This window comes from Tenrec ecaudatus, chromosome 10 (genome assembly GCF_050624435.1).
Source record: "Tenrec ecaudatus isolate mTenEca1 chromosome 10, mTenEca1.hap1, whole genome shotgun sequence".
In the NCBI taxonomy this organism is placed as follows: domain Eukaryota; kingdom Metazoa; phylum Chordata; class Mammalia; order Afrosoricida; family Tenrecidae; genus Tenrec; species Tenrec ecaudatus.
In genome coordinates, this window is record NC_134539.1 from 153,465,055 (window position 1) to 153,489,998 (window position 24,944).

Here is a 24,944-nt window from a genome sequence, read left to right on the forward strand (position 1 = left end):
GTACCCCTTCAGCAATAACTTCCCCCTTCTCTAGACCCAGATAATGACTGATAAGTACTGGTCTCTCTGCAGTGGTCTATCTAGTCTACATGTTTCGTGGAAGCGGGGCATACAACATACGTGTCCTTTGTGTCCGACTCTCACTCGGCATAAAGAGTTCCAAGCTCTTCCCCGTTGCCTCAGGAACCAGGACTTCATTTCTCGCCTCCGCTGAATAATTCATCGTGTGGAATACCGTGCTTTGTTTATGCATCAAGGCTTTCAGTGGTTGCAAATGTTGGTGTTCTCTTTCCAGGTTAAACAACGCTTTTGGACGTCAGGGCTCTGGGGTAACTGTTGGTCCCCTGTCCTTGGCTGGTGTTGGGAAGGCCGGGGCTGGAGTTCACAGATGTCTGCAGGCTGACGTGCCGTAGCCGAGCAGTACATCAACAGGGAGTGGCCCGGAATTCAAGTTGAATTCAGAAGAGGACATGGAATCAGGAATATCATTGCTGGCGCTAGATAGATCTTGACTGAAGGCAGAGAGTACCCAAAAGATGTTTGCTTGCGTTTTATTGGCCGCAAAGGCACGGGAGTGTGTGGATCATAGCAAACTCTAGATAACATTGTGAGGGAGGATTCCAGAACACTTCATTGTGCTCCTGTGCAGATCCAGAGGTTGTCCTTTGACTAGAACAAGGGGATGCACGGCACGGTTTAAAGTCAAGACAGGTGTGCGCCAGGGTTGTCCTCTCGCCATACTCCATCTCTGCTGAGCAAATACTCCGAGAGGTTGACCTGTCTGAGGAAGATCAAGGGCATCAGGATCAAAGGAAGGCTTATCAAATAAGACCTGCATACATAGGTTCCAAAGTCTTGCCTGATGAAGACAAGGACGATTGGAAGCACTCACTGAGGAACATCAGAGACTACAGACTTAAGTGTGGATTGAAACTCAGTGTAAATAAAATCACTGTCTTCATAACTGGACCAACAGGGAGCATCAGGATAGATGGAGAAAAGATTGACGGCAAGGATTTCATGTTACCTGGATCCACCATCAACACTTCCAGAAACTCAAGAAAGCAATGGATCCGAGTAGACCAGCTGTTCTCAACCTGTGGGTCGAGACCCCTTTGGGGTAGCAACATGACAGTGATTAAGTAGCAACGAAAATTAATTTTATGGTTGGGAGGTCACCACAACATGAGCTGTATTAAAGGGTCTTGGCATTAGGAAGGCTGAGAACCACTGCATTAGCCAAACCTGCTGCAAAAGATCTCTTTAAAGTGTTACAGAGAAAACCTGTCACTTTGAGGAGTAAGGTTTGCCGGACTCAAGTCTGGGTATTTTCAGTGGCCGCCTGTGGGTGTGAAAGTTGGACAATGGGAAAGAATTGACCCATTTGAATTCAAGTGTTGGTGAAGACTATTGAAAGGGCCACGAAGAAGAATAAAGGAATCGGTCAGCATGGGCAGTCAGAATGTTCCTTAGGGGCATATTTTGGACATGTTGATGGGAGGGACCAATTCCTGGTACAGTGATGTTTGGTAAAGTGGAACTCAACGCCCCCCACCCCAAGTCCATGCCGACTCCTTGCAATCCTCTAGGACAGGGTGGAACGGCCCCTAAGGGTTTCCCAGACGGTAAAGCTTGTCTTTCTCCAGAGGAGCGGCTGGTTTTGAACCGATGACCTTAGGGTTAGCAGCCCCGTCATAACCACTGCGCCACCGGGGTCGGGTCAAGTGGAAGTTGGGTGAAAATCATGCAACATCTGGCTCAAACAATGATTGTGAGGATGGCGCCGGGGCAGACAGGGGCAGTGTTTTGTTCTCTTGTGCCTGGCCTTCATTGTGAGTCAGAACTAGGGGCCACAGGTGAGTGAGCCTGAGTGGGGTGAGTGGTTTAGCACCTGACTCTAACTGCCAGGTGCGCTGCTCCAGGGAGAAGGCCGTGGTGGCACTCCGCTTGTTTCGGTGAAGATTCTTACTGTCTGCTGTGCTGGAATTGGCCCCACGGTGACTGCTCTCCGTTACAATCCAAGACGGCAGCCTTGGAGAACTGCAGGCAGGACTGCTCGAGCCTACAGGGCCATGTGAGGTGCAGCTTTCACAGGATGATGGTACCCATGACCTTGGAAGCCCACTGCCCTCGCTTTCTCCCATGGCGCCCTGGGGCTGGGGTGAGGATGGGTGGGGTGGAAGCAGGCCCTTTCAGTTAGCAGCCGAGGGCTTTAACCACTGTGACACCAAGACACATGATGAATCCTCTTTTTTTTAATAAACATTCCCCAAATCATGCACATTAGAGTGATGGTGGATTTGTTGGTTGTTGGTTAGTTTCCATGGCATGAAGGGCTTTGGTTTACACCAGGTTTAAGCATAACTCACCCCCCCCAAAAAAAACACACCCAAAACACTAACTACTAAGAGATCCTGACTCATAGCAAACTTACTGGACAGGGTAGAACTGCTTCTGTGGGCTCCCCAGCCTAACTCCTTAAGGGAGTTGAAGTCTCGTCTCTCCCCAGGAGCAGTGGGTGGATCTGAACTGCTGACCTTGCTGTTAGCAGCCCAAGCCACCAGGGCTCCTTTAAAGGGTACATTTTTATTAAATTTCAACTGGAAACGGGGTACAACAAAATTCAGGAAGCGCTGGCCGTGTGTGGAAGGAGCCCCTTCCAGCCTCCTGGGACAACTCAGAAGATCGAGGAAGGAGGGGCTCCAGCCTTCCTGGTCTGTGGCCTTCGGCCTAAGCATCTCCTCTTTCCTGGGCGGCCTCGGATTCATTGTTGGCCCAGGTCAGGGCCCTCTGCCGCCTGCATTATTGATGCCCTTGCTTAAGGCAGGAGCTGCGCCTATGGCCCCACCAGAGGAACGGACACCCAGAGCGGCCAGATCCCTGGGCAGCCCCTCTTCCCAGGGCGCGTGATGGACGGAGGCAAAGGCAGAGTGCCCCGGCGTGCAACAGGCTCGGGGCGGCCATCACACAGCGAGCAGGAGTCCGGGTCAGCCAGCGCCGACCGTGCACCCGCCGGGGACCGCCCACGGCGCCGCGGAAAGGTTCCCGGGGCCAGACCCACCACGCAGCCGGACACCGCCAGGGGCCAAGGGGGTCCTAGCGGCCACCGGAAGCCCTCAGCAGAGGGGAGCAGCGGAGGGTCAGGGGGTGAGCCACTGCCGGAGTCCGCGGGGAGGCCAGGCAGCGTGCAGAGTCACAGTCTCGACACCAAGGAAAGCGGCGAGCCTCGAGGGGGGCGCGGGGAGCAGAGGCTGGGGGCAGACGGGCGGCAGGGCAAGCGCGGCCGCCGCAGGAGGCGAAAGAAAGATCGGGGAGCTGCAACCCGTCGGGACCGCCCAGAAGCCCGGGGTCGCGATGGCGACACGTCGGGCGGGGACAGGGGCAGCTCCTGCCTGGACAGCGAAGCCCACGAGCCCCGAGGAGGGGTCAAGCGGGGCGGCGAAGCCCCGCAGCTGTGGCCCAAGTCACGGGGAACGGACACGGACTCAGAACAGACCAGAACTGGGCCGGAGTACGCGCGGGAACCCCGCATCCGGCCCCCAAGCGGGGAAGAGTCGTCGGAAGCGGGGCCCCAGAGACTAGAGGACTCGGGGGGCGGGACGGACTGGAGCCTGGAGCAGGCCCGACCGAGTCGCGGCCTCCGGGGCCCCGAGGCAGAAGCAGCCGCGCCAGGTAGCGGGGGTCCAACCTCCAGCCCCCTGGACAGCAGCCGCACGCGCGGCCTCCGGAGCTTGCGGGCCTCTGCAGACAACAGGCCGGCACTGGGCGTGGGGAACCACGGACCGCCGCCCGAGGGCGAGCCGGGGGTCGCGGAGCCGAGAGAGGTGCAGGCTTCGATTCCCGGAGCCAGGCGCCGCCAGGTCGGGACGGTGCCGGGGATGACGCAGCCGGTGGCGAGCGAGCCAGGGGACCCGACGCTGCCGGCCGCCCTCCTGGCGCTCCGCTGCCTCGGCGCCGGGTCCCCGCCAAGCTCGGATGGGAAGGCGCCTGGCCCCGGCCCCGGCCCCGGCCCCGGCCCCGGCCCTGGCCCCGGCCCCGGCCCCGGCCCTGGCCCCGGCCCCGGCCCCGGCCCCGGCCCCGGCCCCGGCCCCGGCCCCGGCCGCGCGGGGCTCCAAGAACGACTCCGATGCGTGGCGCGCGCCCTGGGTCTGCTGCGGTGGCTGCGGCGGCGGCTCGGGCCGCGCGGCCGCATGGAATGTGGGGCGGGGCCGCGCACGAGCGAGGGGCGGGGCGAGGACGCGGGGCGGGGCAAGGGGCGCGGGGCGGGGCCGCGCACGAGCGAGGGGCGGGGCGAGGACACGGGGCGGGGCAAGGGGCGCGGGGCGGGGCTGCGGCGCCGTCTAGCATTGCGCCTGGCTAGTGTGGCGGGCATCGGGGCTCAGCCCGGCGCTCCCCGTGGCGCCGGCCTTAGCTCCCATCTAGCCGCGAAGGACCCAGCCCCCGACGGCGGCTCGAGGCCGGAGGAGGACCCGGCCTGCGACCCCAAGTTCGCGGTCGTGTTCCCGAGCATGCACCGCCCGGCAAGGACGATCGCGGACACCGCCGCCGCCGGGGAGCGGCTCGTTTGCCCTCGTGCCGAGGCTGCAGGGGACAGTGAGGGCCTTAGGGCGAGTGGGCCAGGGGCGGCCGGACTCCACCACTGCTCCTTCCCCGACTTGACGGGCTCCGAAGAGCCCCCACTCGAAGACAGAGCCTCCAGCAGTGAGGTGGAGCCCGAGGCCTCCGAGGCCGAGGCCCCAGAGGCCGAGGCCCCGGTGCACTGGGCGCAGGGCTCAGACCCCCGCGTGGACCCTGGGCCGGGCTCCGAGCGGCTGCTGCCCCGGCTCACCCTGGAGACCCGCTCGGAGCGGGAGAGGCGCGCGGGCCCCTGCGCATCCCTAGGGGATCGGTGGGAGCCAGAGGACGAGGCTGAGGAGGCCCTGGAACAGCACCTGCAGTTGAGCCGTGGGGCCAGACTAGAGGGGCCGCCTGCCCCGGATGCCGGTCCTGAGGACACGGAGGACCTGGCCCGGCTCCGGTGAGCTGCGGCCCAGACTCTGCTGCCCCAGGAGTAGAGACCCCGAGCTATGTGTCCACAATATACCCCCTGACCCCACACGTAGAAACTGCATCCCCCCAATAGAGTTCTATTTGGGAAAGCTTTGTGCACCCCACAGAGTTTTCAGTTGGATGAAATGCGGGGTCACTGTCCCCCACTTCCCTCTCTAATTGGCATGAAGTTTCTTTCCCTCTGGTTTTGGGCCCTGGTCCTGCTTGTTACTCCTTCAGGGTGGGTCACTTGCTTAACAGCCTGTCTCCTATTTCAGTGACAAGACCCATAGAGCTTGCCTCAGCTGGCCACTGGCCTGTAGTAGTCCCAGCAGGCGAGCTTAGCCAAGACCCCTCAACTCCCTGTCCCTCCACTCCACTGTTCCCACAGGCTGGTGTGTGATAGCTCCGTGCTGCTGTGTCTCAAGACGAGGTTTCACCGAAACCGCATCTATGTATGGGGGCCCTGCGGGGAGGAGGGGTTCTGGTCTGGAAGTGACCGTTCTCCTGGGGACAGAGGGCCCTCTACCACCCCGGGGGCTCCTCTTCCTGTCCTGGGTGGGTGGTGAGCCCTCTCTGGGTACCCCGGGGAGGGACCAGGGTGGCAGGACTGGGGGGTATCAGAGCCCCACTCCATTTTCATGTGCATTTCCTGTCCATGGGAGGGGGTGGGAGAGGTGGAGCAGGGACTATGAGGGCAGTGAGTTTGGTTTGGTCTTTGGTCCCTTCTATGCTGTGTGTGATGCGCCCTTCTGCCTTCCTCCCTAGACCTTTGGGGGGCCTCTCTTACTTGCTCTGAACCCCCATCAGCCCCTGCCGCTCTTCACACCTGAGATCCTGGCCAGCTACCACCCCGGGAAGGCTCCCAACACCTCCCCGTAGGTGACTTTGCCCCTAGATCGTTGCTCAGGCTACCAAGCCCGAGACACATGGCCCACTGACTGACACATCCCACATCACACAGGGCACATACTGCCTGCATGTAGAGCTGGCACCCCGATGCCCAGCTCTCACCCTCTCATCTCCCCTATCCCTACCTCTACCCCGCAGACACATCTTTGCTGTCGCAGAAGCAGCCCATAGCCAGGCTCAGAGGACTGAGCAGGAAACTTGCATCCTCCTCAGGTGGGTTGGGCTGTCCCTTTCACTGCACCTGGGGCAGCCTCCACCACCTGCCTGGGTGTCCACAGGTCATAGGCCGGGGCGAGGAGGGGTCCTGAGGTCTGGTCTGCTGTAGGGTGGCAACTCTGGACTAGAACATGGGATCTCAGCACCCTTCTTCTCCAGGCCTCTGAGTACATCCATCTGTATTGCTGGGGGCCTCTTCCAGGGGAGGTGTCTCCTCCAGGTGGGCACATCCCTTCTTCCTAAGGGACATTAGGAGACCCTTCCACTTTCTGTCACTGCCCCCTGCAGCGGTCACAGCGGCTCAGGGAAGACAGAGACTGCCAGGAAGGTGATGTACTTTCTAAGCAGCCTGGAGCAGGAGCAGACGAGGGGCAGGTGCCAGGTGAGGTGCTGCAGGAGCCTGTGGCCTGGGGGCCTGTGATCCTGGACGAGCTGCCCTTTGGCTAGGAGGAGGGTGACCATTAGACCTCTGGCTTCTGGGGACAGGGTGGGAAGGCTGTTCTAATGGACCCAAGTCCCTCTGTGGCCCCAGAACAGCCTCCCGTCATAGAGCACTCTCAATTGGGGTACCTAACTCAGGGTCACTTTGTGCTTCCTGGGGTACACGATGACCCACCCCCTCCCCCAGCTGGAGAACGTGTTACCAATATTCACAAGCTTTGGCCACGCAAAGACAGTCCTCAACGCCAATGCCAGCCGCTCGGGCCAGGTCTCGTGCCTCTTCCTGCAGGGGTGAGTGGCAGGGTCCAGGTGGGCGCAGGGGAGCCCATGTCTGTTCGTCCCTGGGGTCAGCCCATGGTGGGTACACAGCCCAGGCACTCGCTACCTGGTCTCCTGTGCCCACAGAGGAGTCATTGTAGGAGCCTCAGTGTCACATTACCTGCTTGAGGCCTCCAGGGTGGTGTTTCAGGTAATGTCTCCATGCTCCCCACTCCCTTCCAGCCCCCTAAATTAAAAACAATGAGAAGGCCCACTATATAGGGGGTGGGGGTCCTAGGCCCACAAGCCTGCGTTCCCCAGGCCACTGCTCCCCCTCAGCCAGCACTTCTCCCCAAGGCCCAGGCTGAACGGGGCTTCCATGTCTTCTATGAGCTGCTGGTGGGGTTGGACCCCCGGGAACGGGAGCAGCTCTCCCTGCAGGGGCCCGAGACCTACTACTACCTCAATCAGGTGGGCATTGGCACAACCTACACACTGTTCCAGGGAGGGCCAGGCCTGCCTCTCACTGCTACGCTCCACAGGGCCGGGCCTGCAGGCTCCCGGGCAAGGAGGACGCCCAGAATTTCCAGCGGCTGGTGAAGGCCCTGCAGGCTCTGGGCTTGGGCCCCGAGGATCTGGCCGCAGTCTGGTCCGTGCTGGCCGCCATCCTGCAGTTGGGCAATATTTGCTTCTCCTCTTCAGAGGTGGGCACCCCTGGGGCAGGGCAGTGACCACGACGCCGTAGCCCGCTTCTCAGGCGCAGTCAGGCTGTCTTGGACAGCACCCAGGTCCCCACTTTGGAGATAAGAAAACTGAGACCTGTATCTTCCATCTGAGGCCCCATACAGTCCCACTAAATCCCGAACCTAACCCACTGCCCTGGACTAATGGATTCAAACTCCCAGTGCCCTGGGAACAGGGGAGAGCTGCCCCTGTGGGTTTCCGAGGCGGTCAGTCGTTCTGGGAGCACATCGCCTCATCCTTTCTCCAGGGAGCGGCAGGTGGGTTCAAACCGCCGACTTTCAGTTAGCATCCAATGTGTTTCCCACTGCCCAGGGCTCCTGCGCTGTGTAACTCACTTCAGCTCTCACCTCCAGACTCACTGCCATCAAGTCGATGCCGACTCACAGTGACCCTGCAGGACAGGGTAGAACTGACGCTGGGGGTCTCCGAAACTGTAACACTTTGTAAGAGTAGCAAGCCCTATCCTTCTCCCATAGAGCAGCGTGTGACCTTGAACTGCTGACCTTGCAATCAGCAGCCCAATGTGTAACCACTACCACTATGCCACCGGCTCCAAAGACAACGCACGCGTGAGCATGGCCACTCTGCCGGCAGCCATCAAGACGTGGGGCTGGGTGGCACAGGAGACTGTGCAAGCCAACCAGCTAGTGAAGTGAGGTTGGGACTCAAACTCGGTGCCTCAGACTCTTGGGCTCCCCAGAGCCCAGGCTGGCCCACCCAGTTCCAGAGGAAGAAGTGGGGATGCTGCTTGGATATCAAGGACCAGCTCTTATCTGCCTGGACCTGACCACGTGTTGTTATCCCTGCCTTTCTCTGCCCAGCGCGAGTCCAGGGAGGTGGCAGCCGTGTCCAGCTGGGCAGAGATCCACACAGCAGCCCGACTGCTCAGGGTGCCGCCTGACCGCCTGGAGGGTGCTGTCACTCAGAGGGTCCTGGTGAGTCCGAGGGTCCGGGCCAATCAAACCACCTGCGCGCACGTGCCAAGGGCTACACTCACCCCCACGGGCCTGTCCTGTGCCCCCAGGAGACGCCCTACGGCCGAGTCTCACGCCCCCTGCCAGTGGAAGGCGCCATGGATGCCAGGTGGCGGTCTGCCTGGGGCTGGGAGGGCCTGGTGGCCCTGGTGCCGTAAGTGGTCTCTTGGGCTGCTCACAGACAGCGTCTGCAGGGACACCCTGGCCAAGGCCCTGTACTCTCGGCTCTTTGACTGGCTCCAGAGGAGGGTGAACACGCGACTAGCAGCGCCCAGGGATGGAGGCAGCGTGGGCACTGTCACTGTTGTGGACATCTACGGCTTCGAGGTCACCCCTGGGGTCCCTCCCATCCCGGTGTACTTGGGGAGCCCAGCGCCCCTGTGGGGGCACATGTCTCTTCTGTGGTGCCTCCATCCGTGGGGTGGCAGCTGGGCTGGGTCAGGGCCGGGGCGGGTGGTGCAGAGATTAAGCGGAAAGAGGCCCCCCGCATATTGGAGACTGGGCAGTCTAGGTGAGGAGTCAGCATGCCAAAGGACTTGGGGTGCCCCTCTCACCACCCGGAAGTTTCCACCCTATGTCCACCTACATGTCCAAGCAGCACCTCACCATTTCCGGTACCTGAGTGCCTGGGGACAAGGAGCTCTCGAGACTTCGGTGGTGAGAGTGGGACTCCTGCCCCCAGCCCCCCATGCTTTCTCGCAGGCAAGCCCGGGGGGAGAGCAGGGGCTCTGGATGCCCCCCACCTCCCAGGCTGCAGGCCTGTCATTCACACGCTGCGTGACCTTGGGCAGGTTAGCAAGCCTCTCTGCGGTGCAGTGTGTATGTCTGTAGACTGGGGTCAAAGTAGGACCTGCGTCCAGTAGGTAGGTGGAGGGCTCAAGGGTAGCTTTCTTCAGGAGGGAGCCCAGCACGGTGGGTGGGTGCAGCCCTTTGCCCCACGCTGCCCGCCAGCTGAGCAGACTCCAGCAGCCTGGGGAGCCTGGGGAGGGGGAGATAGGACAGCCAGCGCCTCCCTGCCCCCACCTCCCACACTCTGCGAGGAGAGGGAGGAGGGGCGGCCCCCAGTGTCTTAAGACTCTTGTCCCACTCTGCAGAAGATGGCACCTCTTCAGGGCAATGTGGGAGAGGCGGAGGGGAGGTGGCCCTGGGGGAGCACCACCCACCGCCTCCTGCTCCACCATACTGGGCACAGTGTGCTCTCTGGGTTCCCCCCTCAGGTGTCCCTGAGGCGGGAGGTGGGGGTGCAGAAAGGGCAAGTGTATGGGGTGCTCGTGTTGTGCGTGTGTTGCAAACCTCACACTCTGCAATGCTGCGCTGATGGGGGACGCCTAGCACGTACTCGGAAAGTGGAGGGGGGCTGCCAAAGGAGCTATGTCTAAAGGAGAGGAAGACAGGAAGGCTTCCTGCCAGAGGAGGCATGTGGTCCATCTCCTGAGGACCTGGGCTCGGGAGAAACAGCAAGGTGTCATGGCCGGAGGCTCACAGTAGCAGCGGTCTAGAGGGCGAGAGCTGAAGCGTGAGCTGGGCAAGGCGGGCACCTTTGCACCTGACCGATGGTGCCAGCATCTGCCCTGACCTCCCTGAAGGAAGCAGGGGAGTCCCTAGGGGAGGGGACTGCAGGACCCAGACCTGTACGCCTGTCCTCAGCCCTGCCTGGCTCCCGGACTCAAAGGGTGCTCCCCCACTTGCCCCAGGCGCTGCGGGTGAACGGCCTGGAGCAGTTATGCAGCAACCTGGCCAGCGAACGCCTGCAGCTCTTCTCCCGCCAGAAGCTGCTGGCCCAGGAGGAGGTACAGGAAGTCCCCCCGCCCCCCCCCCACCCGCAGCAGAGGCTGTCCTTGGTGCTGAGAGCTCTTGGCTGTGGGCGTGTTGCTCACCTGTAAGAAGGGAGCACCCTCGCTGCTCTCAGGGTAAGGAGCCACGTGCTGGCTGTCCCAGGAGCGGTGTCGGCAGGAGTTGCTGTCCTGGGTGCCCATTCCCCAGCCTCCGCAGGAGTCCTGCCTCGACCTGCTTGCAGACCAGCCCCACAGCCTCCTGAGTATCCTGGATGCCCAGACCTGGCTGTCTCAGGTAAGGGGCAGGGGCAGCGGGCCCCGAGTAGTGGGGACAGGATGGTCCTCAGGGTTACATCATCCAGAGACCCAGGAAGGCAGTGGCCATCGGGCGAGAGCCCTGGTTCAGAGCTCATCTCTGAATGGTCACCAGGTGAAGTACCTGCTACAGAAGTGGGGCCGGGACCCCTGCTGGTCAGGGTGGTCGTGGAGAGTGGCTGCTTTCTGATTGTGGCCGGGCACCACTTAGGCCTCCAGCCAACAGGGGCCCGACCGGGGCATCGCTGCCTGTGCCCCTCTCTCTACCCGACGGTTCCCTCTCATTCTGCAACCACTCCTAGCAGTTCCTTGGTTCTCAACCTTCCTCATGCCACGGCCCTTCATACAGCTCCTCCTGTGGTGGGGACCCCCAACCATAACATTATCTTTGTTGCTACTTCATCACTGTCATGTTGCTACTGTTATGAATCAGGTGACCCCTGTGAAAGGGTCATTCGACCCCCAAAGGGGTAGCAACCCCCAGGTTGAGAACCGCTGGTTTAGCTGCTACTTTGATGTTGCTCGTTCATGCCCGGTGCAGGCACTCCGAGCATGTATTCTGTACTGTTTCCCGGAAGCTGCTCCGAGCCCCATGGAGCGGTGTCCTCGTCTGGGAGGGATGCAGTGCATCACATGTCAAACCAAGGAACCCCCTGCCCTTGAGTGGACGGCGACTCACCGCCCCCTCTGGTACGGGTGGAGTACCCTTGAGAGCTCCCTGAGATGCTGACTGTGGGGGGCACTAGAAACCCCACCTACCAGGCCTCAAAGTCGCCCCTTTTACTTCCTCGTGTGAAGAAAGAGCTGTGGGGAATCTCTGAAACAAAGCATTGGTCATATGGACACTTCATGTACACACCCATCACCCTTACTGGACCCCAAGTTTTTCCATCACCTTCACGTTCCCCCTCCCTGGTGGTGCAGCGGTGAAGCGCTAAGGCGAGGTCAGTGGTTGGAACCAGAGGGGTTGGAACCAAGGTGAGCCGGGGTCACCTTGACAGACACTCCCACGCACAGTGCCATCAGCTGAGGGAGAACCAAGCAGTTTGGGGCGACCTCTAGCAGAAGTCCTGGGTGAGTCACTGGATCTACTATTGACGGAAGTGGTTTCTGTGTCGGAATTGACTGTCAGATCCGAAGGTGTTGGGTGTGAGGATGCTATGATAGGTCTGCTCAGATGCATGCATCGGTAAAGGCGGAGACCTAGGGCTGCTTCCTCTCTGGGAGCCTGGATAGCACAGTGGGTTAAGAGTTGGACTGGGAAGCCCAAGGTCAGCAGGTTCAAGACCACCAGCTGCACCGAGAAGAGTCAGTCTTGGAAACCAAACGGACAGTGGAGTCAGGACTGCAGTGGGTTTGGGGCTCCTTCCTGAGGAATAACTTCTTTGGAGAACATCAATGAGTGTCAAAGGTTGCAAGGAGCCCTGGTGGTGGAGTGGGGTTACATGTCAGGCTGCTAACCATAAGGTCAGCAGTTCAAAACCACCAGCCCCTCTGAGGGAGAAAGACGAGGCTTTCTACTCCTGTAAAGAGTGACAGTCTCAGAAACCCACAGGGGCAGCACTACTCTGTCCCACAGACTCATTATGAGTCTCAATTAACTCGATGACAGCGTGGTTTTTTAATAGTTACAGATGCTATTTATATTAAAGGACATACGGTCCATGGGCCCCAGATGGGAAGCCCACGCAGGGCGGGGACAGCAAATGGGAGGCCTGACGGAAGCCGTCCATCCCATCAGGCCACGGACCACACCTTCCTCCAGAAGTGCCACCATCACCATGGCAACCACCCCTGCTACGCCAAGCCCCAGCTGCCCCTGCCCGTCTTCTCTGTGCAGCACTATGCTGGGACCGTCACCTACCAGGTACTGTCGCCCCGGGGAGTCATTAGGGGTTGAGGTGACCCTCTCTCCCCTCCACAAGCAGAGTCACCCGGACAGATGACAGGAGTGGTGAGGGCGGCCCTTTCAGGGCTTGTTCAACTGTCCCTCTGTGGTGCCCCACCCAGGTTTTGAGTGGGATTATTGAATTCAGGATGTGTGGGTCTGAGATCTTGGGACCCTCCACCCAGGGGGGCTGAGTACAAGCACAGGGCCTGGTTCTGGTTGCCTTGGGCAGTTTAAGTCACTGTGGAGCCTCTGTGTTCCCATCTATTAAAACTGGAATAAGAACGAACCCGCACCGTTGTTTTGATGTGACATAGCACACCAGACCTGGCCTGGTGCCCAAAGGACCCCTGGTGGCATTGTAGTTATGTGCTGCTAACTGCAAGGCCAGCAGTTCAAAACTGCCAGCCACACTGAGCAAGAAAGACGGGCTATCTACTCCCGTCAAGAGTGACCGTCTCAGAAACGCACAGGGGCAGCTGCCCCCTGCTCTGCAGGGTCCCTGTGAGTCGCCATTGACTCAAGGGCAGTGGGTTTGGTTTGGTTTTGGTGACAGGCCCAGAGGAGGAGCTCACTGAATAGACTCTCCTGCTCTCACCCCCCTATAGCCCCCTACTGTTGGGGAGAGGGGCTACCCACCCCAGAGGGGACCTTCTGAGGGGTGGGAAGGAGCCTTGTGTGAGGATGGGGCTGCTTTGAGCTGGGCCAGTCGAGGGGTGTGGCTCTGGCTGGTCAAACACTAACTACCCCTACCCTGGACAAGCCCAGGGTTCAAGGAAGACACTAGAAACTGCTCTGTCTGTCACAAAGGGGAACCCCGAAATGGAGACACATCACCTTCCAATCAAATATGGGGGGGCGGTGAGAAACAAAATCAAAACCAGAAGATGGAGGGACCATGAAAACATATGCTGAAGCTCCGGGAGTGAGACGGGTGTGGTGCAGCCCAGAGAAGGGCCCCAGCAACGTGACAAGGGCCACCTCTGAACCAGTGGGAGAGGACAGACTGGGGGACAAAGGACACAAAGGCCTGACCTCCAAACCAGGCTTCTTTCCACCCCCTTCCTGCCGTGGTCTCCTGTAGGTTCACAAGTTCTTAAACCGAAATCGGGACTGTCTCGACCGGGCTGTGGTAGAAATGCTTGCCCAGAGTCAGCTCCAGGTGACCTGCCAGTCCCCGACCACCCCCACTCTGTCCCCAATGCCTCTTCCTCTGGGCACTCTTGCCCTTGCCTTTGTGGCTCACCCTCAAGCCCTGGCACCTTGGGCCTGCTCCCCCCACCCCCGCCCCTGGGCTGTGGGGGAGAGGGGCAGGCTGCATCCTGGGACCAGACCCCTCTTCCCTACAGCTCGTGGGCAGCCTGTTCCTGGAAGTGGAGCCCGAGCTTGGGGAAGGTAGAGGCAGGCCTACTCTGGCCTCTCGCTTCCAAGAGTCACTGGGGGACCTCCTAGCCCGGCTGCGCAGGTCAGAACGGTGCTCCCTGCCCCTACCCCACCCCCGACCCCAGGCAGGTGGATGGGGGTCTGGCCTGGGCCCAGGTGACCTCTCCTCCCACCCCCCAGGAGCCAGGTCTCTTTTATTCAGTGCATCAACCCCAACCCAGGACAGGTGAGCTTCCCAGGCCCCAGCCCCAGGTTGGGGGGGAACTGCACCTTTCCCAGGGTGCCCCACCCCCTTTGCCCCCACCTCCTGGGTGTCCTGCCCCAAGGTGGCCTTAACCCCAGAATCTGACCATGGTTCCCTGGGCCCAGCTTCCAGGCCTCTTTGATGTAGGATACGTGGCTGAGCAGCTGCGCCAGGCGGGGACCCTGGAGGCTGTCCGCAACCGCAATGCAAACTTCCCTGTTCGCATCCCCTTCGGCGGCTTCTTGGCCAGGTAGGGACCCAGTCAGGGCGGCCAGGGCAGTGCCAACAAGAGGGTTCCTGCATGGCTACAGAGCTGGGGTTCCCACCAGTGGGCTGGGTGCCCCTGCCAGGGACCTTGGCCCGCCCCTCATCCAGCCCTCCAATTCTCTTCCTCTGAGCATCCTCCTCCTCCCCCTCCTCCCCCTCCTCTCCTCTCCTCCTCCTCCTCCTCCTCCCCCTCCTCTCACTCTCATCCCCAGACTCCTCTCTGCTCCCCACGAGAAGCTCCAAGTCCCTGCCGAGTCCTGGGTCTTTCTGCTGACCGGGCCTCCTCCCTCTCGGGGCATCATGTGCTCACACTTGCACCCAACCTGCCAAGTGCCCCGCACTTGTAGGTGCTTAAAACCCTCTGTGGAGTGATTTTTTTAAATCATTTTATTGGAGGCTCGTACAAGTCTTATCACAATCCATCCATCCACGTGTCAAGCGCGTTTGTACATCTGTTGCCATCAGCATTCTCCAAACATTTGTTTTCTGCTTGAACCCTTGGTATCAGCTCCTGATTTTCCCTTCCCTCCCCGCTCGCCCCGCCCTCATGAGCCCTTGATACTTTATTATTATTTTGTCATATCTTACACTGACCGACGTCACCCTTCTGTGGAGAGCAGCAGTTCTCAACCTGTGGTTCGTGACCCCTTTGGGGGTGGAATGACCCTTTCTCAGGGGTCAGCCAATTCATGACAGTAGCAACATCCAGTATGAAGTAGCAACGAAAATAATGTTATGGTTGGGGGTCATCACACCACGAGGAACTGTCCTGCAGGGTCGCGGCGAGAGGAAGGGTGAGAGCCACTGCTCTAGAACAAAGTGGGGGAACCCTGGGACCCCAAGGCTGTGATTTTTCTAGAAGTAGTCAGAAAAAATGAGGCTTCACCCTGCTGGCGATGCGTCCACCCTGTTGGCCGCACCACTGGGAGCAGTGTGGGGTGGAGTGCTTGACCACTGGGCCACTGGGCCCCTTCTTTGGTGCCTCAGAGACCCCATAGCCTGTTGCGGGGAGCGGGTGCACAGCGATCCGGTTGTCAGAGGCTGCAGCTCGCCCTTCCTCCTGCAGGTTCCGGACCCTGGGCCCAGAGGAGCAGGGCGAGCCCTCTGAGCGGGAGAGGTGCGGAGCCATCCTGAGCCAGGTGCTGGGGGCCGAGTCGCCCCTCTGTCACCTGGGAAGCACCCAGGTGGGTGGGTGCGTCCTTGTGAGACGGGGACTTGGGTGGGCTGGGACCCAGTGGAGCATGCAGGGTGGGGGAAGGTGCCCCACAGAGCTCCATCCCTAGGTCCTGCTGCGGGAACAGGCCTGGCAGCAGCTGGAGCTGCTCCGGACCCAGCAGCGCGCCCAGGCCCTGCTCGCTCTGCACCGCGGCCTCCGCGCCTGCATCTCCCGCCAGCGCCTCCGCCTCCTTCCCCGGATGCAGGCTCGTGTGCGCGGGCTCCAGGCCAGGTCTGGACGGGTCCCCGGGCATAGGGGATGGGGTGAAGCCAGGGATCCTCCTGAAGGTAGGGGGGCAGGGCTGAGAAACCTAGGGTGTCGGGGCGAATCCACCTGTGCCAGTTCTCCCCTCCATTGCACGCTCCCTGACAGCCACCTGGCCTGTGCGGCCTGGTCACAGGGAACTCATGACTGGTCTGACTTGCCCACAACTGCAATCTTGCTCCCTGGAGGCTCGCTTTTCTAGTCCGGTCTCCACTGCAGCAAGCGTGATGTTTAAAAGTGAACCAGGTCCTGTGATGGGCCTGGCTGTGAGGCTCTGTGCCCATCTGCAGCTTCTAGTTAAGCTGGACTTTACCCTTAAGCGACTCCAGACCCTCAGGTGCACAGTGCCCCCTCCTGCTCTCTGCTCTCTGCCCTCTGCCCCTGGACCTCCCAGCCCACCCCTCTTCCTCCTTCACCTGGGCTGGACACCAAGGGCAGGGATCAGGAAGGCCAAGACCCGCCCCCATCCTTGGGCTGGCTGTGGGTGTCAGATTCAGACATTTCAAGAGTAAACTTACACTCTATCAGAAGGAGCCCTGGTGGCGCTGCGGGTTGGGCACTGGGCTGTTCACCTCAAGGTTGGCAGTTCACGCTCACGAGGATCTGCAGATAACCCCTCCCAGGGGGCCGGAGAGCAGAAAAGGGGTGAAGGGAGACTTCGGTCAGTGTAAGACATGAGAACATAATAATAATAAATCATCAAGGGTGAGGGAGGGAGGGTGGGGGGAGGGGGAAAATGAGTTGATACCAAGGGCTCAAGTAGAAGGAAAATGTTTTGAAAATGATGCTGGTAACAAATGTACAAATGTGCACCACACAATGGATGGATGGTAATAAGAGCTGTATGAGCCCCCAATAAAATGATTAAAATTTTTTTTCAAAAGGAAAAAAATAAGATCTTTCTTTTTTTGAATTGTTTTATTAGGGGCTCATACAACTCTTATCACAGTCCATACATACATCAATTGTGTAAAGCACATTTGTGCATTAATTGCCCTTATCATTCTCAAAACATTTGCTCTCCACTTAAGCCCTTAAAAATGAATTTAAATCAATGCAATCAAATTTATATTTGTTTCTTTTCTAATTAAATAATGTGCTTGCCAAAATGGCTCATGAGGGGGAAGGCAGAGTCCATAAGAAAACAGAACGTGCTTGTTTGTGTAAAACGCAGTCACACCAATAGGTGATTTCTTCCTAGAGAGTCGGTTTCTTCCTGTTTTCATGTTCTATCTCAGGATTTCTCAGAGTGGGGGATCCCTTCCCCTGGGGAGGGGCAGGGCTAACACGATCCCGTGGGGCCGAAAACTCAGCTCCCCACCCTCCCTCCTGGATTGTGGGCTGGAGTTCAAAGGTTTACATCGTTGGGGGAAGGTGCTAGTTTTTGTTTTGTTTTTTCTGAAAAGGGATCAGCAAGCCAAGTAAATTTGGGGGCCTATAGACTCTCTCTCATGTCTCCCTTCTGAGACCTGCCGCCTCCTTTCTGAAGTCCACTCTTGAAGTAGTTCTGTAAGCATGAAGAAGATTAAACTTACCGTGACTGTCAAGGTGATGCTGGACCCACAAGCAACCGAGCTGCTAAATCCCTTCATTGGGAAGGTCTTTTTCACTCCCGTTCATAGTTTAGCTGGGAATAAAATTCTGAGTTAGTCGTTCTTTCCCCTCCGTGCTTGGAAGACATCGCTTGATGACCGTCCCTTCCCATTCTTTGCTCATCAGAAATCTGCTGCCCGCTCCATTTCTCTCCACTTGCAGGCAAACCTTTTCTCGTGGTTCCTGTGCACTTTCTAGGGTATCAGGACGCTGCTGTGCTTTTACTGATGTACCTGGTGCATGAGTGTTCTTTAAATGTTCCTCTTGCTCACAATGCCTGCATCCAGGAGTTAGGTACTTCAAAACTGGAAAATTCTCAAAGGGATCTTATTTGAATGTGGTCTCATTCAGGATCTCCTCCTACCGTCCTATCCAATTTTCAATGATGTTCCTTTTTTCTTCTTTTCTTTACTCATTTTTTTAGCCATTCTCCCTGACCCTTGATCAAATCACAATGTGCCAGACTCTATCCTAAATACTGGCATCTGTTCATTTATTTCTTTATCCTCCTGGAGTCATTACTACCACCTCTTTTTACAGAGGGTCAAAATAGAACACAGAGACGCACAGTGATTTATCCAGGACCACGCTGGATCCTGAGCAGGGGAATGATTTGAACCCAGGCTACCTGGCTCTGGGGGCCCTGATGGCATGGTGGTTACACGTTGGGCCTGGTACCCGCAAGGTCTGCAGTTAGATACCACGAGCTGCTCCGTGGAACAGAGACGGAGCCCTCTACTCTTGTACAGAGTCAGTCTCAGAAACCCCCAGGGGGCAGTTCTACTCTGTCCCACAGGGTCACTCTGAGCCAGCACCTTGTTTTTGTCTTCTCATGGTTTCCCAAAGTGGGTGATGCTGTCCCCTGGGTGGGTGCTGGACTCCCCGCCGCCACCCCCACCCCCCACACTCAGTTTGATTTTGGGTTTGAGTCTGCCTCTGGGGTCCCTAGTGGTGCAGAGCTTTCTTTGCCCACTCATTTAAAGGTTGGTGGTTCCAATTGATGTATGTATATGTATGGATTGTGATAAGAGTTGTATGAGCCCCAAATAAAATGTAAAAAAAAAAAATAAAGGTTGGTGGTTCAAAGCCAGCAAGTGGTGCCATAACAGTGAGGCCTGGCAATCTATTCATATGAGGTCATCATGAGTCAGAATTGACCCAATTACAACGGATGCGGGTGGGTGTTTTATCTGGCTCCAGTACCTAGACTCTTAGTCCTATGCTAGACAAACTGCATCTCAGTGGGCCTGGTCCTTTTGCATAGTATCCTGTTCTTAGTGTTAGATATCCCGAAGATGCTGTTTCTTCACCCAGAGGAAGAAGATTCTGGCACTAGGTAGGAGGTGGAAGTTCAGACCTCTCTCTCCCTGGCCTCCAGGAAGCGGTACCTCCGGCGACGGGCAGCTCTGGGGCAGCTGAACACCATCCTGCTGGTGGCCCAGCCCCTGCTCTGGAGACGACAGAGGCGGCAGGTGAACGGCACTGGGCAGGGCTGCTGGACTGGGGCAGCTCAGAGCGGAGTCAGGCAGCCTCGGCTATCAGTGCTGGGGGAACCTAGGCGGTGGCCACCCTCCTGGCCTGACCAGGCAATGGCTGACGTCTCCAGAGACCATCGTCCACCATGCTCCAGAGGATTCCCTTGCCTGGCCGGGAGGCGGTGTTCTCACTTTACCTGCTTCACACTGGGGCTCCCCACCCCAGTCAGACCCCAGCTCCCTTCTCCTGCTTGATGACTGTAATTTGAGGGCCATAAAGCAGCTCAAAGGTCACTGCCCACTTAGTGCTCTCCTGTTGGGCCCCTCCCAGGCTGGACTTTGTCCCCCCTGGAACCATCCTTCCCCTTCTTCCTTCCTGGCCTCTTCCTGGTACCCTGGCAGACGGGAGTGACACCCACAGTGCCCGGGCTGGTGAGACCTCCAAGGGCCAGGGGCTGGCAGGGACAGGTCCACGGCCAGGCAGCTGTGTGTGTGTGTGTGTGTTGGTGATGGTTTATAGGCCTTTGCTGGAGCCGGGCCCTCGAGCAGGAGGGGCAGCTGATCTGCTGGGCTGGAGAGTTGCCAGGAGTGGGCGGGGGTGGGGGGGCGCTCAAGGTGGCTCCCCACAGGGGTGTCAGCTCTTCCTGCTTCTTCCCCAGCAGCTTGGATACTGGTGTGGCCGGCACAGGAGCGGGGCCTCAGAAACAGCGCCAAGCATGGTAGGTGGGGGGCCTGGAGGGTGTCCTTCACTGGGGGGTGAACCGGCTATACCTGACACTGCTTGAAGGGGAGAGAGGTGTGCCAGTGGTGCTGCTGGGGCCTTGTCCCTTGTCCCCCTGGACTTGGGGTGGGGGTGGGGTGATCTGTCCTCTCCAGTGCCCCTGTCCATTTGACTATCCAGAATCCTCCTCGGGGTCTTGGGAGGGACCCTGGGTCCCTAGGCCCCCTCCCTGAGTACCTGGGCCAATGGCCCCTCCCCGCAGGAGCTGGGCCGCCTGGAGATCCCGGCGGAGCTAGCCGCCATGCTGAAGACCGTGGAAGGTGAGTCCTGCAGGGAGGCACCCCAGTCCCTGGATTGTGCTGTGGCCATCCACTGGGGTCCCTCTGGTGCTCTGCGTTCCCCATAGCTCACTGCCCACCCTCCCAACCCTCCACACGGGTGCCGGGTGCCCCTCACTGGAAGCTGAGCCTGAGTCTGTCTCCTTGTGTGCCTCCCCAGGCCAGCAGCACGCCCTGGCAGAGAACATCACGGAGTCGCTGCCCCCAGAAGTCCCTGCCCGGCCTAGTCTGGCCCTCCCGCCGGACATTGACCAGTTCCCCTTCTCCAGCTACGTCTCCACCAGCTTCCAGGTGGGCCTGAGCGCGCCCCGGCCGTGCAGGGAGCTGAAATGCACGCAAGTGTCCCTTGCGCCTGGGTGGCTAACAGGCCTCACGATAGTTAGCTCCATCACGCCACACCTGTGTTACACCTGTGGGATGGCCTTGCCACCTGCAAGGACCTGAACCCACAGGGTGATTGTCCCTGATGCCTGGCTAACGAGGGGACTGGGCTCGTGACACCCGCGGTGACACAGGGCCACTATGACAACGCCCGGCTGGGTGGACGGAGTCAGACAAGGCAGGGCCTGGTCGTGCTCCGTGGTCACGGCAGAGACCAGCGCTGCTGAGTGGCCCTGGGGCTGGGGGAGGGCTGCAGTTGGGGTAGAGATTTGGAAATGGACGGTGGGGGGTCAGGGTGGAGGAACGCCTGGGAAGCCCGAGGGGTCTTCAGGGATGGAGGGGAAAGACCACGGGCTTTGCCAACCGCGCCTGTAAACTTCACTGAAACTCGAAACTCACGGCCGTGGAGTCGATGCCGCTGCAGGGCCCGGTGGGACGGCCCCTCTGGGTTCCTACGACCGCAACTCCTCACGGGCCTAGAAAGCCCTTCTCCTGCACAGGGGCTGGCGGTTAGGAGCTGCCGACCTTGCAGTTAGCAGCCTGGGTGCTGCAGTGGGGAAAAACCGGACGCACAACCCAGTGTGGTTTATAAAGCAGCCGGGGGCAGGTAGCGTTCAGACCTTTACAATGCACCAGGCAGCCATGGGCCTTCCTGGCGGGGGTGGGGGGGGGTTGGATTCCTTCTTTGTACTCGACCATGCTTCAGAATGCTCTGCGTGTGTATAGTATGTATAGTATGTGTGTGTGCACATGCATGTGTGTGTCCTCATTTTCTAATCTAAGGTGCATTTTTAAAATCAATTTATAGGGGGCTCATACAACTCTTATCACAATCCACACATCCATCCATTGTGTCAAGCACATTTGTCATTGTTTCCAGAATATTTGCTTTCTGCTTAAGTCTTTTGTATCTTCTCCTCTTCCCCTCCCTCCCTCATGGACCCTTGATAATTTATAAAAAATATGTTTCATGTCTTACACTGACCGCTGTCTCCCTTCACCCTCTTTTCTGTTGTCCATCCCCCTGGGAGGGGGCTATAGGTAGATCATTGTGATTGGTTCCCCTTTTCTCTTCCCACCTTCCCCTTCCCCTCCTGGTATTGCTACTTTCATTATTGGTCCTGGGGGGGTTATCTGCCCTGGATTCCTTGTGTTTCCAGCTCTTATCTGTACCTGTCTACATGCTCTGGTCTAGCCTGATTTGTCAGATAGAATTGGGGTCATGATAGTGCGGGGAGGAAGCATTAAAGAACTAGAGGAAAGTTGTATGTTTCAATGGTGCTATACCGCAACCCTTCTGTAAGGGGGTGTCCAATTGCCTACAGATGGGCTTTGGGTCTCCACTCCACACTCCCCCTTATTCACAATGATAGGATTTTTTGTTCTGGGTCTTTGATGCCTGATACCTGATCCCATTGACACCTCATGATCACACAGGCGGGTGTGCTTCTTCCATGTGGGCCTTGTTTCTCCTCAGCTAGGTGGGCACTTGTTTATCTCCAAGCCTTTAAGACCCCAGATGCTATATCTTTTGATAGCTGGGAGCCATGAGCTTTCTTCACATTTGCTTATGCACACATTTGTCTTCAGCGATCATGTTGGGAAGGTGAGCATCATGGAATGCCAGGTTATTAGAACAAAGTGTTCTTGCTTTGAGGGAGTACTTGAGTGGAGGCCCAATATCCTTCTGCTACCTTAATACTAAACCTATAAATATATGCCCATAGATCTATTTTCCCATTATCATACATAAATATATTTACATATGTACATGCCTGTATTTAGACCTCTATAAATGCCCTTTGCCTCCCAGTTCTTTCCTCTATTTCCTTTGACTTTCCTCTTGTCCCACTATCATGCTCAGCCTTCATTTGAGTTTTAGTAACTCAAGGTGCATATTAAGGCAGTGCCCAGCCGCCCCATGCCCCGGCTGTCAGTACAGCTGGCCCAACCTGGGCATCATGCTCGCCTTTCCTTTCAGGAGACCTCCCTGCCCCGTCTCGGGCAGCCCCTGACCAAGCCGCTGACCCGGCTGGATGGGGAGAGCCCTCAGCATGCCCTGGACATCAACAAGGTGGTGAGTGGATGGGCCCAGGAGGAGGGCTGGGCGGTGGCCCCGAGACTGGCCCTGAGTCCAGGCTGCTGGCTTGGTGCAGGGCGGCTGCCACACCCTGCCCCCTGGTCTTACTGGCAGATCCTGCGGCTCCTGGGGGAGGTGTCCCTGCTGCCCTGGCAGGAGCAGGTCATGGGTGAGTTCCTGGTGCGGCAGGGGCAGCGGCACCCTGGCCTGCGGGATGAGCTCTTCAGCCAGCTGGTGACCCAGCTCTGGCACAACCCGGATGAGCAGCAGACCCAGCGTGGCTGGGCCCTCATGGCGGTGCTGGTCAGCACCTTCCCCCCAACGCCCCCCCTGCAGAAGCCACTGCTCAAGTGAGGACCCGGTGGGTGGGGTCGGGGGGCAGGTGGGCTGGCCTCCTCGGGCTGCCCTGCCCCCACAACAGCCCTGGGCTGTCCCCACAGATTCGTGTCTGACCAGGCCCCCACGGGCATGGGGGCCCTGTGCCAACACAAGCTGCTGGGCGCCCTGGAGCAGACTCAGCTGGCCCCCGGGAGTGCTCGGGCCCACCCTCCCACCCAGCTGGAGTGGAAAGCCGGGTGGCGGCGTGGCCGCATGACCCTGGAGGTCTTCACCTTCAACGGTGACGTCCCCTTCTGCAACCTGCTCTTGCCTTGCTCCCTGGGGTCCCCTTCCCTGTAGCCCATCCCTTCCCGGTGGGGGGATCTGCCCCCCCCCTTACCTGGCCCTTCCTGGCCCCACAGAGGAGAGCTTCTCCGCAGAGGTGGAATCCTGGACCACCGGGGAGCAGTTTGCAGGGTGGATTCTGGAGAGCAGGTGGGGGTACCTGGTGGTGGCAGGGCGTGGGGTGGGGGTGGGAGGTGGACATTGGTGTTGGGTTCCTGGCAGTAGGTGCCAGCAGGGAGCGAGGCGTGGAGACTGTACAGGGGGGCTCACAGTGGTGGTGTGCTGTACCCTGGGAAGGGCTGAGGGACCGTCTCCCAGCCTTCTCCTTGTTGAAAGGTTTGCCTGCCTCTCTGTTCCCCGGCCCCCAATTACCCTCGCCCTCCCTCAGAGGCCTCAACGCGTCCCCCCGAGGCTGGTCGGTGTCGCTGCACTCCGGGGAGGTCTGGCAGGACCTGGCTGGCTCTGACTTTGTGCTGGACCTGATCGGGCAGATGGAGGACCCGGGGGACCCAGCCAGCCCCCACAGCTACCCCATCACCTCTCAGGGCTACTCTGCCAACCCTCGAGGCTTGTAGGTGCCACCCCTGCCCCATGATCCTGGGGGGGGGGCACAGCTGCCCTCCCCCCCAGTGACCTGAGGTTGGTTCACGGGCCCTGCAGGGTGATCTTCCCTCCTAGCCCTCCTGTCCCCCAGCAGTTTCTCATCTCGCCGCAGCCCCCTCCCCTGCCACACCCCCACCCAGGCATTGAACCGGGCCTGTTCTCCTGCAGGGTCTCTGAAGACATCCCTACTGCCCCTGGGTTCCAGGCCCCCCCACCGCCCCCAAGACCAGCCCCCACACTGCCTCACAGGAACCACACAGGTAAGGCCGGAGGGGACCTGTGGAGGCTGGGGAGAGGGCAGGGCACTGGGTGCAGGACACCCCTCCTGTCCCAGGCTGATGTACCAACCTTCTCCTGCCCTGCAGGGGAGGCCCAGCCGGCAGGGAGCCTGGATGGCTTCCTGGACCACCTCTTCCAGCCGGTGCTCTCGCCCCGCTTCAGCGTGAGTGCGCGCGTCCCTTGGCCTGGCTGTCCCCGCCAGCCCCTGGCTCCAGCTCTGACCCTGCGACCCGTGGCTTCTGTCTGGCAGGATCTGGAGCAGAGCCGGGCCCTTCAGGGCCGCATGAAGGGCGGGGGCTCCATCGGGCCCGCACAGCAGGGTGTCTACCCCATGGGTGAGTGTGGACTAGCCCAGAGAAGCACTGGCCCCACCCTGGCAGGGTCTGGTCCAGGCACCCAGTGGCAAAGCTCTGGCTAACACCCTGGGGGTCTCTGCTCTTTTCCACCTGAGGCTGGAGGGAGGGAGTCTGAGACCTCGCAGGGGCCAACTTGGGGGCTGTTTCCTTGCATGTCAAGGGATGATGCAAATGCCCGGGTACCAACCCGCCATGATGCCCGCCCCTGTGCCCATGATGCCAGCAATGGGGGCAGTCCCTGCCATGCCAGGTAGGGCTGGGGGCCATGGGCGAGCCAGCTGGATGGGGGGAGGGACCAAAGGGCACACAGTGGGTGAGGGCCACCCACGTGGCCGTAGCGCCGACTGCTTGGCACCCTCCTGCCTGTCCTCAGCCATGATGATGCCGCAGCCGCCGCAGCCCCTGCTTCCCAGCCTGGATGTCCAGCAACTGGCAGCGCAGCAGCAGAGCTTCATCAACCAGCAGGCGCTACTCCTGGTGAGCGTGGGTGCTGGGGTGAGTGGGTGGTGGGTCCTTGGGCTGGGTGGGGC

At 59.3% G+C, this 24,944-nt stretch overlaps 1 protein-coding gene across 1 annotated transcript in view; it reads left to right on the plus strand.

Moving 5' to 3' along the window:
* The first annotated feature begins 2,909 nt into the window (after positions 1–2,909).
* The window catches only part of MYO15B (myosin XVB), a 30,893-nt gene continuing 8,858 nt past the window's right edge, over positions 2,910–24,944 (plus strand). Inside the window, exons 1-36 of the mRNA XM_075559695.1 lie at positions 2,910–3,983; positions 4,083–5,017; positions 5,420–5,483; positions 5,797–5,906; positions 6,079–6,157; positions 6,413–6,538; positions 6,785–6,888; positions 7,003–7,066; positions 7,213–7,326; positions 7,398–7,559; positions 8,421–8,534; positions 8,624–8,682; positions 8,768–8,900; positions 10,268–10,363; positions 10,512–10,643; positions 12,405–12,530; positions 13,636–13,713; positions 13,901–14,016; positions 14,115–14,160; positions 14,304–14,428; positions 15,512–15,629; positions 15,729–15,892; positions 18,897–18,990; positions 19,656–19,712; positions 19,977–20,034; positions 20,213–20,343; positions 22,415–22,510; positions 22,628–22,863; positions 22,954–23,132; positions 23,254–23,326; positions 23,565–23,747; positions 23,948–24,039; positions 24,145–24,221; positions 24,309–24,393; positions 24,575–24,664; positions 24,788–24,891. Coding sequence (XP_075415810.1) covers positions 2,910–3,983; positions 4,083–5,017; positions 5,420–5,483; positions 5,797–5,906; positions 6,079–6,157; positions 6,413–6,538; positions 6,785–6,888; positions 7,003–7,066; positions 7,213–7,326; positions 7,398–7,559; positions 8,421–8,534; positions 8,624–8,682; positions 8,768–8,900; positions 10,268–10,363; positions 10,512–10,643; positions 12,405–12,530; positions 13,636–13,713; positions 13,901–14,016; positions 14,115–14,160; positions 14,304–14,428; positions 15,512–15,629; positions 15,729–15,892; positions 18,897–18,990; positions 19,656–19,712; positions 19,977–20,034; positions 20,213–20,343; positions 22,415–22,510; positions 22,628–22,863; positions 22,954–23,132; positions 23,254–23,326; positions 23,565–23,747; positions 23,948–24,039; positions 24,145–24,221; positions 24,309–24,393; positions 24,575–24,664; positions 24,788–24,891 — 5,694 coding nt within the window. The remainder of the gene's footprint in view (positions 3,984–4,082; positions 5,018–5,419; positions 5,484–5,796; positions 5,907–6,078; positions 6,158–6,412; positions 6,539–6,784; positions 6,889–7,002; positions 7,067–7,212; positions 7,327–7,397; positions 7,560–8,420; positions 8,535–8,623; positions 8,683–8,767; positions 8,901–10,267; positions 10,364–10,511; positions 10,644–12,404; positions 12,531–13,635; positions 13,714–13,900; positions 14,017–14,114; positions 14,161–14,303; positions 14,429–15,511; positions 15,630–15,728; positions 15,893–18,896; positions 18,991–19,655; positions 19,713–19,976; positions 20,035–20,212; positions 20,344–22,414; positions 22,511–22,627; positions 22,864–22,953; positions 23,133–23,253; positions 23,327–23,564; positions 23,748–23,947; positions 24,040–24,144; positions 24,222–24,308; positions 24,394–24,574; positions 24,665–24,787; positions 24,892–24,944) is intronic.